This window comes from Ochotona curzoniae, unplaced genomic scaffold, assembly GCF_017591425.1.
Source record: "Ochotona curzoniae isolate NIBS_2020 unplaced genomic scaffold, NIBS_Ocur_1.0 scaffold_1037, whole genome shotgun sequence".
Taxonomy (NCBI): domain Eukaryota; kingdom Metazoa; phylum Chordata; class Mammalia; order Lagomorpha; family Ochotonidae; genus Ochotona; species Ochotona curzoniae.
The window spans coordinates 10,893,645-10,909,311 of NW_024467083.1; the positions used below are offsets into that span (position 1 = coordinate 10,893,645).

Consider the following 15,667-nt stretch of genomic DNA (forward strand, 5'->3'; position numbering starts at 1 on the left):
TATCACATGTCCGTGTTTAAAAAAAAATAGTAACTCATGTGAAACCTACAGGACAACACAATGTTTTTTGCATAGGAGTAGGAGATCATGAGAACAGGTACAGCTCTAAGAACTTCCTCTCCCTTACACTAGGCATAACATATCGTGGCACCAACCTCTTCAACAAAACAAGAAATTCAATTCATTGCTAGTGTATTACCAGCAAAACCCTCAGACTTTCTGCCTAGAAGCATTGCTGAAGAGCAATGAGACAAATAACATAAAGCCATTTTAAAATCGACAATTCAGCAATGTTTCTTACTCATGTTGAGCAACTACCACCTTTATCCAATTCTAAAATATTTTCATCACCACAAAATTAAAATCTTACACCCAACAAGCAATTATTCCCACTCTCCTCTGCTTCCAGCCCATCTGGCTCCTGACAACCATAAACCTGCTCTTGTATGAGTTTACCCATTTATATTATTTCACACAGAGGACATTATAGAGTATGTGACCTCTCACGCTTGACTTCTTTCACTTAGCAAAATATTTTGGAAATTCATCCACATGATGCAATGAGCCAGTAACTTCAGTGATTTTATGCCAAATACTGTCCCATTTCCCGAATGTACAAGGATGTGTGTGAATCCATTCATTCGTTGATGGGACATGTGACTTGTTTCCATGATGTAGCCATTGTGTAATATTGCTGTGAATGTGATTGTGAATTGCTTTTTATTTTGGTAATAATAAAATTCCCCATTTTGATCATGTGATATGCATAGTTCAGTGCATCAAGTACATTCTCAGTACTATGAGCCATCACTAATCATTTCCATAATCTTTTCATCAACCCAAAGTTAGCACCCAGGAAGCAGTATCCCTTGGTCTTGGATCCCATGTATCTACCATTTGACCTTCTGTTTCTGCAAAGTTGATTACTCTTGGTGTTTCATATAGGCGGAATCATATAAAAGATGTCCTGTTGCATCTGACTTATTTCACTTAGCATAACATTTTCCAGATGAATACCAAAATCTTTCTACAAAATACATGCGCATTTTATATGCAAAACCTACAAAGGTTAACAATCATACAGCAAAGGCATCAGTGACATACACACAGAAAGTGCCTTTTGTTGACAACCCTGCATTTGACCCTCACAACTCAGAAAAATTGGTTTTGCAGCTGATGGAATGGGGCTCTAAAAAGATAAGTGATTTGCCCAAGAGTAGCTTCTAAATCAACAAGCAAACTTGCACACTCTAGTCCTCCAACTCCATCCTTGTAATCAGGATCAGCTCACCCCCTACAAATCCTTGTCAGGACAACGAGAGGTCTTGGTTGAGTCGTTAAGAAGAAAGGGTGCAAAGACAAGAAGGAACTTGGGATAGCATTTGATCAGCTAGTTTGTTCTAGGGAGAGAGGAACTGAAAGGACATTCCAGGAAGGTGATCATCCATGACCTGCAAGCAGAGGTGAGCTTGGTGGGTGTTGGCCAAGAAAGCAGGAAGTGAATAGGAACAGTGAGAATTCTACTGTGGCTTGAAAAGAACTTAGAAGAATCCTTTCTTTCATTCCCATCTGTAATGGATTATCTCAAACAAGGAACATTGTTCTTTATGTTTGCGTGTGTTTTCGGCTTCACTGGCATTTACGGATAAATAGAACTTCAGCCAAAAGCTACATGTGCCCCAAGAACTTCCAAGTTGGCTCTGCTGCAGTTGTCTTTTCCCAGTGCACCATGGGCTGGAGCAGGATGCAGAATAAATGCATCACTTCATACACTTTGGCATCAAGAATCCTGAAAAAAACAGTACTAACATCATTGATTTCATTTCTTCGATAATTCATGCTGTAGCCTATTTAACATTGACTTTCACAGACCAGAGAATTTAAAAACTGAACTGACTTATAAAAGCTACCCTAGCCATAATTTTCTAGAATTTGCTTCATTTTTTTTTCTGAAAAGCAGACTTCTCTATTTTACACAGCATTTCTTCTTTAGGAGGAAAACTTCAAATCTGACATTGTTTTTGGCTATATGGCTTGGACTATTAACGCACCCAATTGAACAATCACTTCTATCAAAAAATAATGTTTGCAGAATCATCCATTTTAATTCAAAAACTGAAAGAAGAATGGGCATTTATAATTGGTGAGTGCAATTACCATGTCCAGAAGAATCACGACCTGGCTCCAGTGAAAGGAATTAGTCTCTTAAGATTAAATGACAAAGATGTCTCCAGACAATTCTGTATGTCAGTTGTTGAAGTCTTAAAATAATGCCAACATGTTGAACAGTAAAAAAAGGAAATACAGAAGCTCACATATTTCCAATCAAATACATCATGGTCCTTCTTTCCCTTAAAAGGATTTTCCCATGTCACATGTAAAATATACTTACTTTTAAAATTACATTGACCTTTAAGCCCTATATAACAGAAAATAGAAAATATAGCTTGCATTGAATTTGCTTTACTGAATGGTTTTTGTTCCCTTTTTTACATATATTCAGAAGAAATGTTTACACGATAAATGGCATGGCACCTGTAAGAAGATAAGCACAGAAAGTTCACACCAAAACCCTAAACTGCCCGGGTAAGGAGCACCTGACACCGAGACAAGGAACATTCACAGTACTTCACTGCCATCTCTCCAATAAAAGATACATTCTGCAAGCTGAGGTCACTTCTTATTTCAGACACACGTTAGATTTGGAGACTAAGCAGAAATTATACCACCAGCAGCAATACTCGTAGTGGAAGAATAAGGCAGGACTCCTCGAACATTTGATTTTCAAATGTCTAGCTTTGCTTCCTTTATCTAAAATATTTGTATTCATTTGTTACAGGTCAGGGAAATGCAAAAGGAAATTACAAATTCATAAAAACATAAATGCAATTAGAAACTAATACTTGTCCCCAATTGAGTTTCTAGCCCATGACCCTGACCCCAAAAGTTCAGGAATTTTTCAAGTAAGGATTATGTGGAGATAGTGGGATTCAGTGGAAATGCCATGGCATGATGTAATACAAATACTTAAGAATCAGCACCAGGAAAGAAACTGAAATGGCATTACAACGCCACCTACTGGTTAGATGCCCTCACAGAAAAATCTAAGACCTTGCCATTAATAGAAAATTGGAGTAACAAGCAAAGTAATGGATTATTCTAATTCATTAGCGCACGTAACTTCTAAACACACACACATTTAGTTTACTCCAAGAAGAAAATTAGAACTGTTAAATATAACTTTTGAGAGAAGGGTGAAGGGTCAATTTATTAATTTTGAAAATGCACATCTATAATGTTCATTCGTTATAAGAACATAAATATTACAGTCAAGACAACATATAAAATCAGTAGAGATGTCTTTAAGGAAGTGATGCATAATTACATTTCATTGCTAAGAAATACAATATTTATAATGTACTTAAATGTTAATGAAATCTTTACAAGGAACAAAATACGCAGAGCAGTAGCATATCCAAAAAAAGTGAAAAAGAAAACATTGCTTCTAAAAGAAAATCCAAAGACTATTAAAATAAACTAGTCAAAATGTTTGTTTTAACATTTCGTAGCAGCTTTGCCATTCAGAATACATTGACCTTAATACAATCTCCTTTTTTATCCTTATAACTTTATCTTAATGACATTCTTGTTTGTTTCCTTACATTGTAACAATCTTAAACTCATGGCATGGGTTATTGAACATTCATCTTTCTTCAACCCTAATCCTTAAGACCCCAGATTACAAAGAAGTGTTTGTCATCAGTTTACAGTCTACTTGCATTTGATCGTCACATAAAAACCAGACTTCCAAATTCTCCTATTGACATGACCTTAGTCTTCAAGTGAAAATTCATACACACGTTCCCAGCAGTCAGTTCGGTTTCAAGTGTCTCTGGAGTGATGGCGATTACCACCTGGCCTACTAAAGTCAAAGTCTTCGCTTGCTCAAAGATGGTTGATTGCAGATAAGAATATGATGAGAAAAGTCACATTCCCACAGACATAAATCGCCAAAACAGCCTTTTTAAAAGCATGACCCTGAAAGAAAAACTGAGATATAAGAAGTACCTCCATTACGGTTTATGCAAACAGAGAAGATAAGAACGTACCTCTGCTTCCGCTGCGCTGAAAGACTGGAGGATCTGAATTCTGTCGTCATCCAGGATTTCCACTGTCAAGAACAACAAAAGTTTGTAAGGTCAGTGTCAGGCAGTCACACCAGTTTTTTGAGATTAAAAATAAATAAAACTTGGAGTGCTCACTCATTTCCAGGTTGTAAATTCTCCCACTTCAAACTACTAAGCATTGCAAACTTCCTGAAGATTCAAAGTTCACACAAATCTTGATGAACTTGTCACAGCACTGATTGGTTAAGATTTAAAACCTGCACAGTTCTGCTAGTCAGTCAACAACATGGCAAGCTAAACAACCTAAACTTGAGGACTTTTATGGCAGAAATCACAATGGTATATATTAAAGGTGTACTTCATGAGGTTTTTTGATGTATACATTGTGAATTGACTAGATCAAGGGAGTTAACCCAATTTCAGTACATGAGGTTTTTTTTTTTTAAAGATTTATTTATTTTTATTGCAAAATCAGATATATAGAGAGGAGGAGAGACAGAAAGATCTTCCATCCGATGATTCACTCCAAGTGAGTGCAACGAGCAGAGCTGTGCCGATCTGAAGCCAGGAACCAGGAGCTTCTTCCAGGTCTCCCATGTGGGTGCAGGATCCCAAGGTTTGGGCCACCTTTGACTTTCCCAGGCCACAAGCAGGGAGCTGGATGGGACATGGGGCTCCCGGGATTAGAACCGGCTCCCCTATGGGATCCTGGTGCATTCAGGTCAAGGACTTTTAGCCATTAGGCTATCGTGCTGGGTCTATATATGTGTTTTTTTTAACTATTAATTTATTTGTATTTGGAAGGCAGAATTACATAGGGAGGAGAGGAGAGAGCTGGGTCACTCCACAAAGGGCCACAGTGGCTGCAGCTGAGCTGATCTAAAGTATCTAAATACTTGGATACAGGCACCCAAGGATTTTGGCCACCCTCTGCCACTTTCCCAGGCCACAGACAGGGAGCTGCATGGGAAGTAGAACAGCCAGAGTGCTAGCCAGTGTTGACACAGGATGCTTGCAATACAGGGGCAGAGACTTAGCCTACTACACCACAGCATCAGCCCAACATATATATTTTAGACAACAAACCTTAAGTCAGAAGTCAGATGTCCCATGTATACAGCCTTATCAAGAACCAAAAGTGGCACAACAGTTACTATTCAGCTCCTAAAAGCCACCCAGACACCTAGGTGTAGGGGATTGTCCCTGGGTCTCTGCCTGCTTGGCCTATGTAGGAGGCTATAGGTACACGGCACACTGTGTCCCCAAGAGAACTCTGACAATGGTCTTGGCTCACTGATATCTCGATCTGCCCTGGTCACTGTCTACACAGGCAGGAGCAGTGGGCTGTAGCGCAGGGTCTCGTCTCTGTCCTTGAATGAGCTGTGCTGGGACTTCCTTGATAAGCAACTCTGAGAAGCCAAAGCAACGCACAGCCTCCTGGCCAGCCACATGTGGTGAGGGTGACCTGAGACATAGCTTCCAGCTTATGTGCTGTACGTGACCCACAGCCTACCTGCCTGTGACCTGGGGCACACCTGCCAGTCATGCACAGTGTTCATGACCTGTGACTTCATTGGAGGGTGCAGAGAGATGGGCATGCCTTCTAGCCAATTACAGTGTCATTGTTGGACCAGAAGATGCCCTTTTGCCTTCCCCTTTCTTGGTCTATATAAATTTGTCCCTGCTTTACAATAAGACATGCTCGACCAGACTGTCTGGTGGCTCATGCTGCTCAACACGGTCGCCTCACCTCCTCGTTGGTTTCAGGGGCCTGCTGCTCAGGAAACCCCTGAACCTAGGTCCACAGCACAGATAAGGGTACTTCAAAATGCATATGGGAAAAAATAAGACTAAGAGACAATTTTAGGGGCACTTGGTCTAGAGGTTAAAATACCACTAGGTCCATATCCCATGCCAAAGTTCCAGACTAAATTTCGGACTCAGCCCCAGCTCCGAACTCCAACTTGCAGGTAACGTGTGCCCTGAGAGGCAACAGGAGATGACTGAGTCCCTGCCACAAATGTAGACATGGACTGAGGTCCCGGTCCCAGCTCCATCTCCAGGGAGAGGCCACTGCAAGTACGTGGTAGTACTCCTTCTCTCCTGCCTCTTAAATCACATAAATTTTAGATGCCTTAAATACCTACAACTCATGCATAGTTGTTTCATAAAATATGTTTTCAAAACCTTTTTGAAGATACCTTCTATGAATGAATCTCAAAGCATATTTAAACCAAAACAAACTTCTTTAATTTCCTTTTTCAAGTGTGCTTACAGTTCTGATAATAGGGTTTTGTTTCTAGAAAGTCATCTAAGCGGATGTATAGGAAGTGTGTAGTGGAGACTATCATGTCCTGTGGCATGTTGTTTAACTTCATGGCGTTGTAAATTTCTACTTTTCTTCCTGTTGCTTTTATTTTGTGGCTTTTCACTTGGGGGATGTCTAGTGACTGTGTAGTGGAGACTGACATGTGCAGATGTGAGAATGCAGTGCAGTGTGCATCTCTACTTCCAGATCGAAGATGGACTCCCAGTGAAACTGTTGGTTGTGTCTTGACAGTAGGATGCTGGACTCTGCCATTGTCCATGCCAGCAATGACAGACTTATGCCTGTTTGTGAGGAAATATACTGTTGTAATGACATGGGAGAACTCATTTGGGGGGGGGGGCAGGCGGGGAGATTAGGAAAAGGGGTAGGAGAATTCCCAGGGCCTATGGAACTGTATCATAAAGTGATAATATGACAAGAAAAAAGGAAAAGCTAGATTAGACAGAACTGACACAGGCCAGAATCCAAGCTATTTTAAAAAGTTACCCATTCTCTGAATAGCTCCACTCCTGTCAGTGCTTACAAGTGTCTTAACCCTGCATGGCTCTGAGACCAAAAAGAATCAGTCATTAGAAAGCATGAGAAAGGGCCTGGCACAGTAGCCTAGCAGCTAAAGTCCTCACCTTGCACTAGCCGGGATCCCATATGGGCACCAGTTCTAATCCTGGCGGCCCCGCTTCCCATCCAGCTCCCTGCTTGTGGCCTAGGGAAGCAGTCGAGGATGGCCCAATGCCTTGGGATCCTGCACCCACGTGGGAGACCCAGAAGAGCTCCTGGCTTCAGATCAGCACAGCACCAACCACTACATTTACTGGCCGGAAGATCTTTCTGTCTCTCCTCCTGTCTGTAAATCTGACTTTCAAATAAAAATAAAATAAATCTTTCAAAAAAAAAAAGTAGATCTTCATTATCTAGCTAATGAGATTGCTAGCTGTATGTTTTCATATGTGGAAACCTAAGTGATGGCACATACGCACCTGTGTCATATGTGTAACATGCCAATCCTGTGTGACTTGGGTCTCTTCTATCCCAGGCTTCCCTCCAACTCAAGCACTCAGAATTCCCAGTATGCACTGGCTTTAAGTCACATTAGCACACAAAGTGAAAATGTTCAAAAAGTCCTCATCCCTAAAATTTAAACTCATTCCCCTATTTTCCTCACAAAATATAGAGGACGAAGGAAGACAATTCCCACAGTTTCTACCACAGCAGTGTAATCAAAAATAAACATATTTGGGGGGCAGCATTGTGGCATAGCACCTGAAGTGCCCATATCCCATCTGGCACCAGTCCATGCCCCACTCAGCTTTCAATCAGGCTCCCTGCTAATGGCCTGGAAAAAGCAGCAGAACACGGCCCAAGTGTGTGGGCCCCTGTCACCTACACAGGGGATCAGATTGTAGCTGCAGACTCCCAGCTTTAACCTGGCTCATTCACAATGGTTGCTGCCATCTGGGGAGTGAACCAGAAGATAGGAGACCTCCCTCTCTCTCCTCTCTCTCACGTGTGTATCTGTAACTTTTAAGAAAATAGAAATTGCTCATGAGCCACCATGTAATAATCAACTGTTAGTATCAGAAATCCGATTATATTTGAAAATCTTATATGATTCTGTCCACATGGCTTTTTGAACACATTACCTTTTCGAGAGAGGCGGTAAGCATGTATCTCCAGAACAATCTCCGTCCCGATGTGCCAGGCTACAAACCCGATCATTGTGTAGGTCTTCTGTGGGTCAGGGAGATTCAGGCCTGGTAAGTCCATCCCCAGGAACATGGCTGCCACTAAGTATAAAATACAAATTACATTCACATGAAGCACATGTATGGCTATTTACATGTGTGTGTGCTCTATCAAGTAAAACATACTCAGAGTTTAAGACCAAATTGCTGAGTCAGTCCTTCTTTTATTCTAAGACTAGATAAAGCAAGAAAGAAAACAATACCTATGATATATCAACTGTTTCAAAAAAGAGACATACAAACTTCCCAGAAAGTTTTAAGTCTGCCCTTGCAGGAGGGGAGCAAAGCCTGAAAATCACAGTTGGCTAACTAACTACACTCCATCTTCCCAGAGAACAAGCTGCAGACATGTTCAGACCACAGGAGGTGTCTTCTGTGTACTTGCTATACACCTGCAAGGCAGGGAAATGCCTTAGATAATCACACTTACCTTTGATAATCGCCCTGCCCTGGAAGGTGTCAGGCCCAGCAGAGGCAGCTGGAGCTGGAGGGCATGAGGGTTGGACTAGGACATGGCTCACAAATGCATACAGACATCTCATTAAAACCTCAGTCTCACGTCCGTGCATTAAGAAAATGGAAAACTTAATGCACTGATGGTACTAGTCTAATCCAGTGAAGACATGGGACTGGTGGAAGGTCCCTAGGCCACTGGGGGCACGCCCTAGGGAGGTTGTGGGGTGGCCATAGAAGCCTGAGTCAGGCCCAGCCTCTCCTGCTTCCAAGCTTACCCTGTGAACCTTTTCCTGCACATTCTGCCTCTGCCAACTTGCAGCTTCACCATACAGCCAAAGGGATGAGGTTCAGCCAATCCTGAACTGTGAACCTAAACTCAGGGCCAAGAGGAATCTTGTCCATTCATAAGTACCTTTCTTGATACTCTGGTATAATGACTGACCAATAAAGGTTTGCACCAAAAGCCTCAGCTTAATCTAACCCATAAATGATCCTCAGCTTGAGCTGCTCAAATGTTTGGCTGTCAGCATATACGATTCTGCTGGTAAAGGTAAACTTTAAAAAGTCTTCAAAAGGAGACTTTGAGCCTTTTTATTAAACCTTAAATTTGAAAACTAAAATAATGACTTAAATATTTACCTCTAGAAATTACTTTCTGAAGTTCAATGTTTAAGGCTGAATTTTCCTCAACAACCAATTACTCCAATTACTAATGCATCTAAAATCATTTAAGCCAAATTACGACTTGCAATACAAACAACCAGCAATTAAATATGATTAAGTGGCATCAAATCTACTCACCTGCTATTATTCTCGCAGCTGTACCCATACTCCAATGTGTCCAGTTGAATATTTTCCTTCTACCAAAACAAGGAATCAGTCAGTATTTTTGAACGTGGTGGCTCTACAATTAATACCCAAGAAAACACAGAGCATATAATTTTCCTGATTGCCTCGGAAATAGAGAGCAGAAATTATAAAGTCTTTCAAAGTAAAGATAATGGATCACTGAATTTTATAAGATTCAAAATGCTTCCACTTCAAAATAATTTCATTTCCCAACTAGTGATATCCACATAGAAAGGATTTGTATACAAAACTGCAAGTACCTTGGGTCATGCAAAGGTGGCCTGAAGGCTGCCAGAAGTGGCTGAAGAACTGCTATGGTCATCACCACACAGCCGAGGTATGGGTGGTAACCTGCATGCTGAAGAAAATAATGTCATCTCAATGTGACATCACCTTGAGTGAAAAGCCATACACAAAGATGCAGACTTAATGTTTCTCCATAACCTTGAGCATTCAATGATGATGTGGATAATGATGAAGTTCAACAACATTCACAGAGCTTATGCTTTGCATTAGGCACAAACTTCATCCATAAGATCATTCAGGATCATTATAATGCTTGATCATGGATATAAATACCCCAAATTCCCACATGGAGGAAATGAAGCTCAGAAACACAATTACTGTGTTCAAACCCAGACAGCGCCTGGTAGCAATGGACTTCAGCTATAGACTGCTGCCTCTCCCCACACAGGATGTCAGATGGCCACCCAGTGGAGGTCAGGACATCCACCTTTTTAGCACCCGGTTCAGGGTCCACATGTCAAGAGCAATCATCCCAACATATTACAATGACTTATTGTGTCCTCTGTTGGCCCAGGCTGTGAGCTGTGTCTGGTTCTCTGATTAAGCTCCAGAGCCACATTCAACAAATGATTGTTATCTAAACTGTAGAGTCGCTGTATCAAAAGCTTATCTCTGTTGTTCATAGTAAAGATTAAACCCAGGAAAATCTTCTATAGCTATCCTGGATAGTTTCTGCTAAATTCTTCCCTAAGGGATGTTGTGAGCCTCATTACAACAGTAGCATGGATCAAGTTATTCCACTTGAACTCTTCCAAGAAAGATTGAAACAATGTTCTCTCCTGTGCACGTTTAGATGGAGGAATGCTACAATTTGTTGGCACTGGCTCCCATTCTCTCACCATGCTGGTTTAGGCTACAGGTTTAGAACCTACAACTCAGACACAGCAGTTCTAAGCAATGTTAGGAAGCCTTAGCAGATAGTAGCTGGCTAACAAAGCAGCAACATAAACATTTTCAAACTACAGACCCAGTTATACACAAATAAAAGCATAACCATGATGGAAGAGTCAAAAACAAATAAGGAGCCAGAAACAAATAAAGAGCTAGAAACAAATAAATACAACAGCAAAAACAACTTGTATGTATCTTACACTGTGCTGGGTGGGAACTATCCTAAGTGCTTTCAATTAACTCACAAGCATGTAGGAAGCCTACAAGAGAATCTATATTCTTTCCATTTTCATAGACAAGTTAACTAAAAAATGCAAGTAGTCTAGTTGTAGACTAGTGCTCTTAACCTTATACAACCTTATTTATCAATGGCAAGAACTACAATCCAACCTCTGAAATGTTAAATTTTGATATCAAATTCAGACTGGCTATGTAACTGGAAAACTGTAATGGGAGCCCAGGTTCTGAACTCAGATGTCACTACAGTTGGTAAGCTATATTCATGTCTTTACTAATATTCATTGACTATGAGAATCTTTTCTGGGTGTTTGGGATATGCCAAAACCAATAAATATTTCAGCTCTTATGAGCTAATATTCTACTGTGAAGAGGTAGAAAAAGACAAAAAAAATTAAGTGAATTATATGAAATGCCACTAGGAAATAAATGATTAAGGTGGAAAAAAATAGACTCTAGCAAAGACTTGAACAAGTTAGAGGAGTGAAGGGAGCGTGTAGCAGGCGGAAGAAAAATCTTTGAAAATAGGATGCAAATCAGGAAACAGCTGGTATGCCTATGGACAAGCAAAAAGTCTTTGTGGCATGAGAACTAGACAGAGACAAGAAGGCATTTGGCATTTCAGAGAATAATTCAGTACCAAATTATTACCCTAGAGGTCACCAGAAGGTCTTTGGCTTTTACTCTGAGTATAAGTGAGAAACGGAAAACATGTTTGGGCACAGGAATGATATGATCTCATTTACATGCTTGAAATGTCACTCTGCCTTTATTGAAAACAGACCTTACCTGACGAAGTCCAAACCAAACATAACAGTAGCTCAAACTCAAAATCAGTGATAGGAAAAATACTGGATTGTGAATACATGTTAAATGTAGAGTCAATAGGATTTCCTCATGAATTGGCTATGAGATATACAAGAAATCATAGTGAAGGCTGATTCTTAGGTTTTGGTCTAAAGATGGGATTTGAACAATTAATGTGGATGGCAGCAGGTAGAGCAGAATGACAGGTGTCAGGAGCCCAAGTACTTTGGCCCCGTTCCAAAGACTTCCCAGGTACATTAGCAGGAGGCTAAATGGAAAGTGGAGCAGCCAGAACACTTAAAAATCTCTTGACTCCATTTTGCATAAACTTTTTTAGATTATAAAACTAATACCTTAATGGACATTGTAACATTCAAACTAAAAATTCATATCATTACAAGTAATTATCTACTTTGACCCATAATCATAAAATTGCTATCAAATAATTTTTAAAAATAAGAGGCATACACAGAAATATAATTAAATACAACATGTAATAAAACAATTTGTTTTGATATCAAAATGAATTTATTAAAGCACCCTTCTTAAGACACATTTACCTTACTCCAGCCTCCTCTGTATATAAAGGGCATAATAAAAGCAATGCCAGTGAGCACAGATGTAGTAACCATTAGCATTCGATGCACCTGCAACATGAGATGACAGTGAAAACACAATTATCTAAGAGGAAGGAGCTATTCTTAAAATGAGAAAATGTCACGACATAAGATTCTCTAAAGACCTGCATTCAAACATTTAATCAGAGTTTGCGAACCACTTTAAAAAATACCATACTTAACTCTAAAGAAAGCTTTCCACTGTCTTCCTCATCATTCATAACTGCCAAGACTTCACCTGCCCAGAGCAGCTAGAGTGAATATTTCACACACAGAGCACTGTTACTTGCCAAGTATGTCCTTTCCTCACAGGCATTGGTTAAGCTCTTCTACCAGGCATAGCACTATACCAGGTGCAAGGAAACAGCAAGCAAGGGACGGGGATACTGTCTCCTCAGCAACTGGGAATGTAACTGGATAAGAGAAAAATATCTGAAATGTACAATTCATTATACAAAAGATTTCAGGGGCAAAGCAAAACTACCTCAGGTGTGTGTATGTATATATATCACCATATATGAATGGTGGGGTATGTATGTGGGTACTGCAAATAGTTTATGGGGCAGAAAAAATTGAAAGTCATTCAAAGTTTTCTCATGAACTTTTTGAAGACCTCTTGTATATATTTACATACACATACACACACACACATAGCTATGTGTGTATATATATATACATAAGTATGTGCTCCATAATATTTTGGTCAAACACAGACCAAATATACCATGGTTGCCCCTCAAAATTTTATCAACTGCTGCCACTTTTGTGTAAGTGTATTCTTATACTGACAAAATCACCTAATGAAACACTTCTCAGAATGTGTCCACATCACTAAGCAACATAATCAACTATATGCATATACTTCATGGCTTTTTTGTGTATTAATCTTTTATTTTTAATTTTTGTTGATGGGAGGAGCTTTTCAGAGCAGGAGACTGTCCTCTCATTGATAGGCCAATGAATGTTACACTGTCCTAAACTCAGTTATGATCATGTATCTGGAAGTTTTTTTCATACTGCCTCTTCCTATTGGGTAGGGAGCAGCTATATCAGTGATTTTTTTTCTTCTTTATTTGAAAGGCAGATGTATTTTTAAAGAATTTTTTAAATTTCAAAGGTGGAACTACAGAGAGAGCAGAGACACAGAGATTTTACACCTTTCAGTTCATCCCCAAAATGGCCACAATGGCCAGAGCTAGGCTGATCCAAGCTAGGAACCAGGAGATTTTTCTGGTCTCACACGTGGGTGCAGGAGCCCAAGCACTGTTGCCTGCTCAGACTTTTTAGCTGGAAGTTGGATTAGAAGTGAGCAGCCAAGATTCAAACCAGCACTCATATGGGATGCTGATGTCACAGACAACAGGTTTACCTACTATGTCACAGTGCTGGTCCAAAGAGAGAGCTTTAAACTACTGTATGGATCAGGTGATGTTGAGTGGTGGTTAACGCACTGCTTGGGATGGTCATTTCACAGGGCCTGGTTCCAATCCTAGCTCTGCTTCTGACTCTAGCTTCCTATTCATGCGTACCTAGAAGGTGGCAGGTGACAGCCCAAGTACTGGGATTCCTGCCACCCTTCTAGGAGAAGTGAATTGAGTTGCAAGCTGTTGGCCAAAAAGCTGTAGTTTGACCTCCACCAGATATCTTGTGTATCCTCTGTTAGGAAGGCCAAAGGGAAAAAAAAGAGGTTCTCAATCCTACCTAAACAGAAATCAAAAAACAAAGCACAACATATTTCACATATTTTCATGTCGCAATGTACAAAAACATACAGATGGCCTTGAACCCTTTTCCCTTACCTACCTGAAACCAAACTGCTTCACCAAGGAAGAAAGCTTTTGACCAAACAGGTCTGAAAAATCGAGCAATCAGTACTCCTATGCTAACGGTAGTCATCCATGCCACGGACATTAAGGCACCTACATGTGAAAAAAAAGAATGATGCTAGTAGGCCCAATTATGCCATTTCTTAAATAACCAAGAGGCAAAAACAAAGAGAATACATTCAGCTGACCTAAGAGATCCTTTGCAATGTAGCTCTTTCCAGCACCTTCTCCTAACGGTGGGCTATGAAGCTGTTAAGACTGTGGACTGTGAAATCTAACTACTTCACACGTGTTAATCAACTTGATCTTTTCAGTCTTATGACATGCTGACAATCGTTATTCTAATTGCTCTGGATGAAGGAAGTAAGGCTTAGAGAAGTAGTTTGCTCAAGTTTACATAGTCAGGATTTGAACCTGATCTGGCTTCAGCAACTGTGCTCTTAATCATAATCCTAGCACAGATCGTCTGCACCTATTTCAGAACTTTCACATTTCACCAAAAAAAGAAGTATGAACATGTATGTAATTTCAAATCTACTGCAAAGCTGGAGCCACAACATGAGAAACAAATTAGCAATGGAAAATTTTTCAAGCTTGACTGCTGTTAATTGAAATTTATGTAAACTCAGCTATAAAGAATAACTCTGGAGAAGGGAATATACTAAATTCTTCCAAAACCCTAATATTTTACAATGGTGTAGTATATACTACATTTATTTAATAGATGGTAAAAAAAATTAGTCTCATATTCATTAATCCTGTATACTCAGACATGACTTCATTTGGAAATGACAGGCATACTTTTTACAATCATAGATCTTGAAATCTCTGTTGGTAATTTTAATAGGCAGTCATTGCTAAAACCATTGAGTTAGCCCTACTCTACAATTTTAACAAAAACTAACAAAAAATAAGATGGATGATACCACTTACAAGTGTTAATGTTTAAATAAAAAAGAACAGAAATTTCACTATTATGTCAATCACCATTCCAATCCAGTCAACACTGGATCGATTAAATTCATCCCACAAAATACTAGTGATGTGAAACATGTAACTTACCATGAGCCTTCAGAATGAGGGTGGAACGGGACCCTCCTGCATCCTTTGGAGGGCCTGTCACATCATACTGTTCATATGTAATCAAAGGTTGCTGGGAGTGCCTGTAAATTCGACCTTAAAAATTTTTTATTTATTATATTTTAATATAAAGCACAATTACTTTCTCAAGCAAGAAGGAATTAGGTGATCATGACACTTAAAATTTCTTAATAAAAATAATTTAAAACCATCAGATGTAATTCATATGCAAATGCAATATAAAAATAACTATAGAAATGCATGGCCTTCTGGAATAAAGCTAAAGAAATAATTTAATCAAGAGATGAATCAAAGTAAGAGCTTGGAATGCAAAGCTTATCACAAAAGAACTAAGAATATCCAAGAAATGAGTATAAGTCAAAATAGTTATTAACATCCT

At 39.6% G+C, this 15,667-nt stretch overlaps 1 protein-coding gene across 1 annotated transcript in view; it reads right to left on the reverse strand.

The window, feature by feature from the left end:
- Positions 1 to 3,241: 3,241 nt before the first annotated feature.
- The window catches only part of FRRS1 (ferric chelate reductase 1), a 51,364-nt gene continuing 38,938 nt past the window's right edge, over positions 3,242 to 15,667 (reverse strand). Inside the window, exons 9-16 of the mRNA XM_040998812.1 lie at positions 15,250 to 15,363; positions 14,165 to 14,280; positions 12,305 to 12,391; positions 9,764 to 9,861; positions 9,456 to 9,514; positions 8,097 to 8,240; positions 4,110 to 4,171; positions 3,242 to 4,038 (exon numbers count right to left, since the gene is read on the reverse strand). Of these exons, the coding sequence (XP_040854746.1) occupies positions 3,946 to 4,038; positions 4,110 to 4,171; positions 8,097 to 8,240; positions 9,456 to 9,514; positions 9,764 to 9,861; positions 12,305 to 12,391; positions 14,165 to 14,280; positions 15,250 to 15,363 (773 nt within the window). The 3' untranslated portion in view covers positions 3,242 to 3,945. The remainder of the gene's footprint in view (positions 4,039 to 4,109; positions 4,172 to 8,096; positions 8,241 to 9,455; positions 9,515 to 9,763; positions 9,862 to 12,304; positions 12,392 to 14,164; positions 14,281 to 15,249; positions 15,364 to 15,667) is intronic.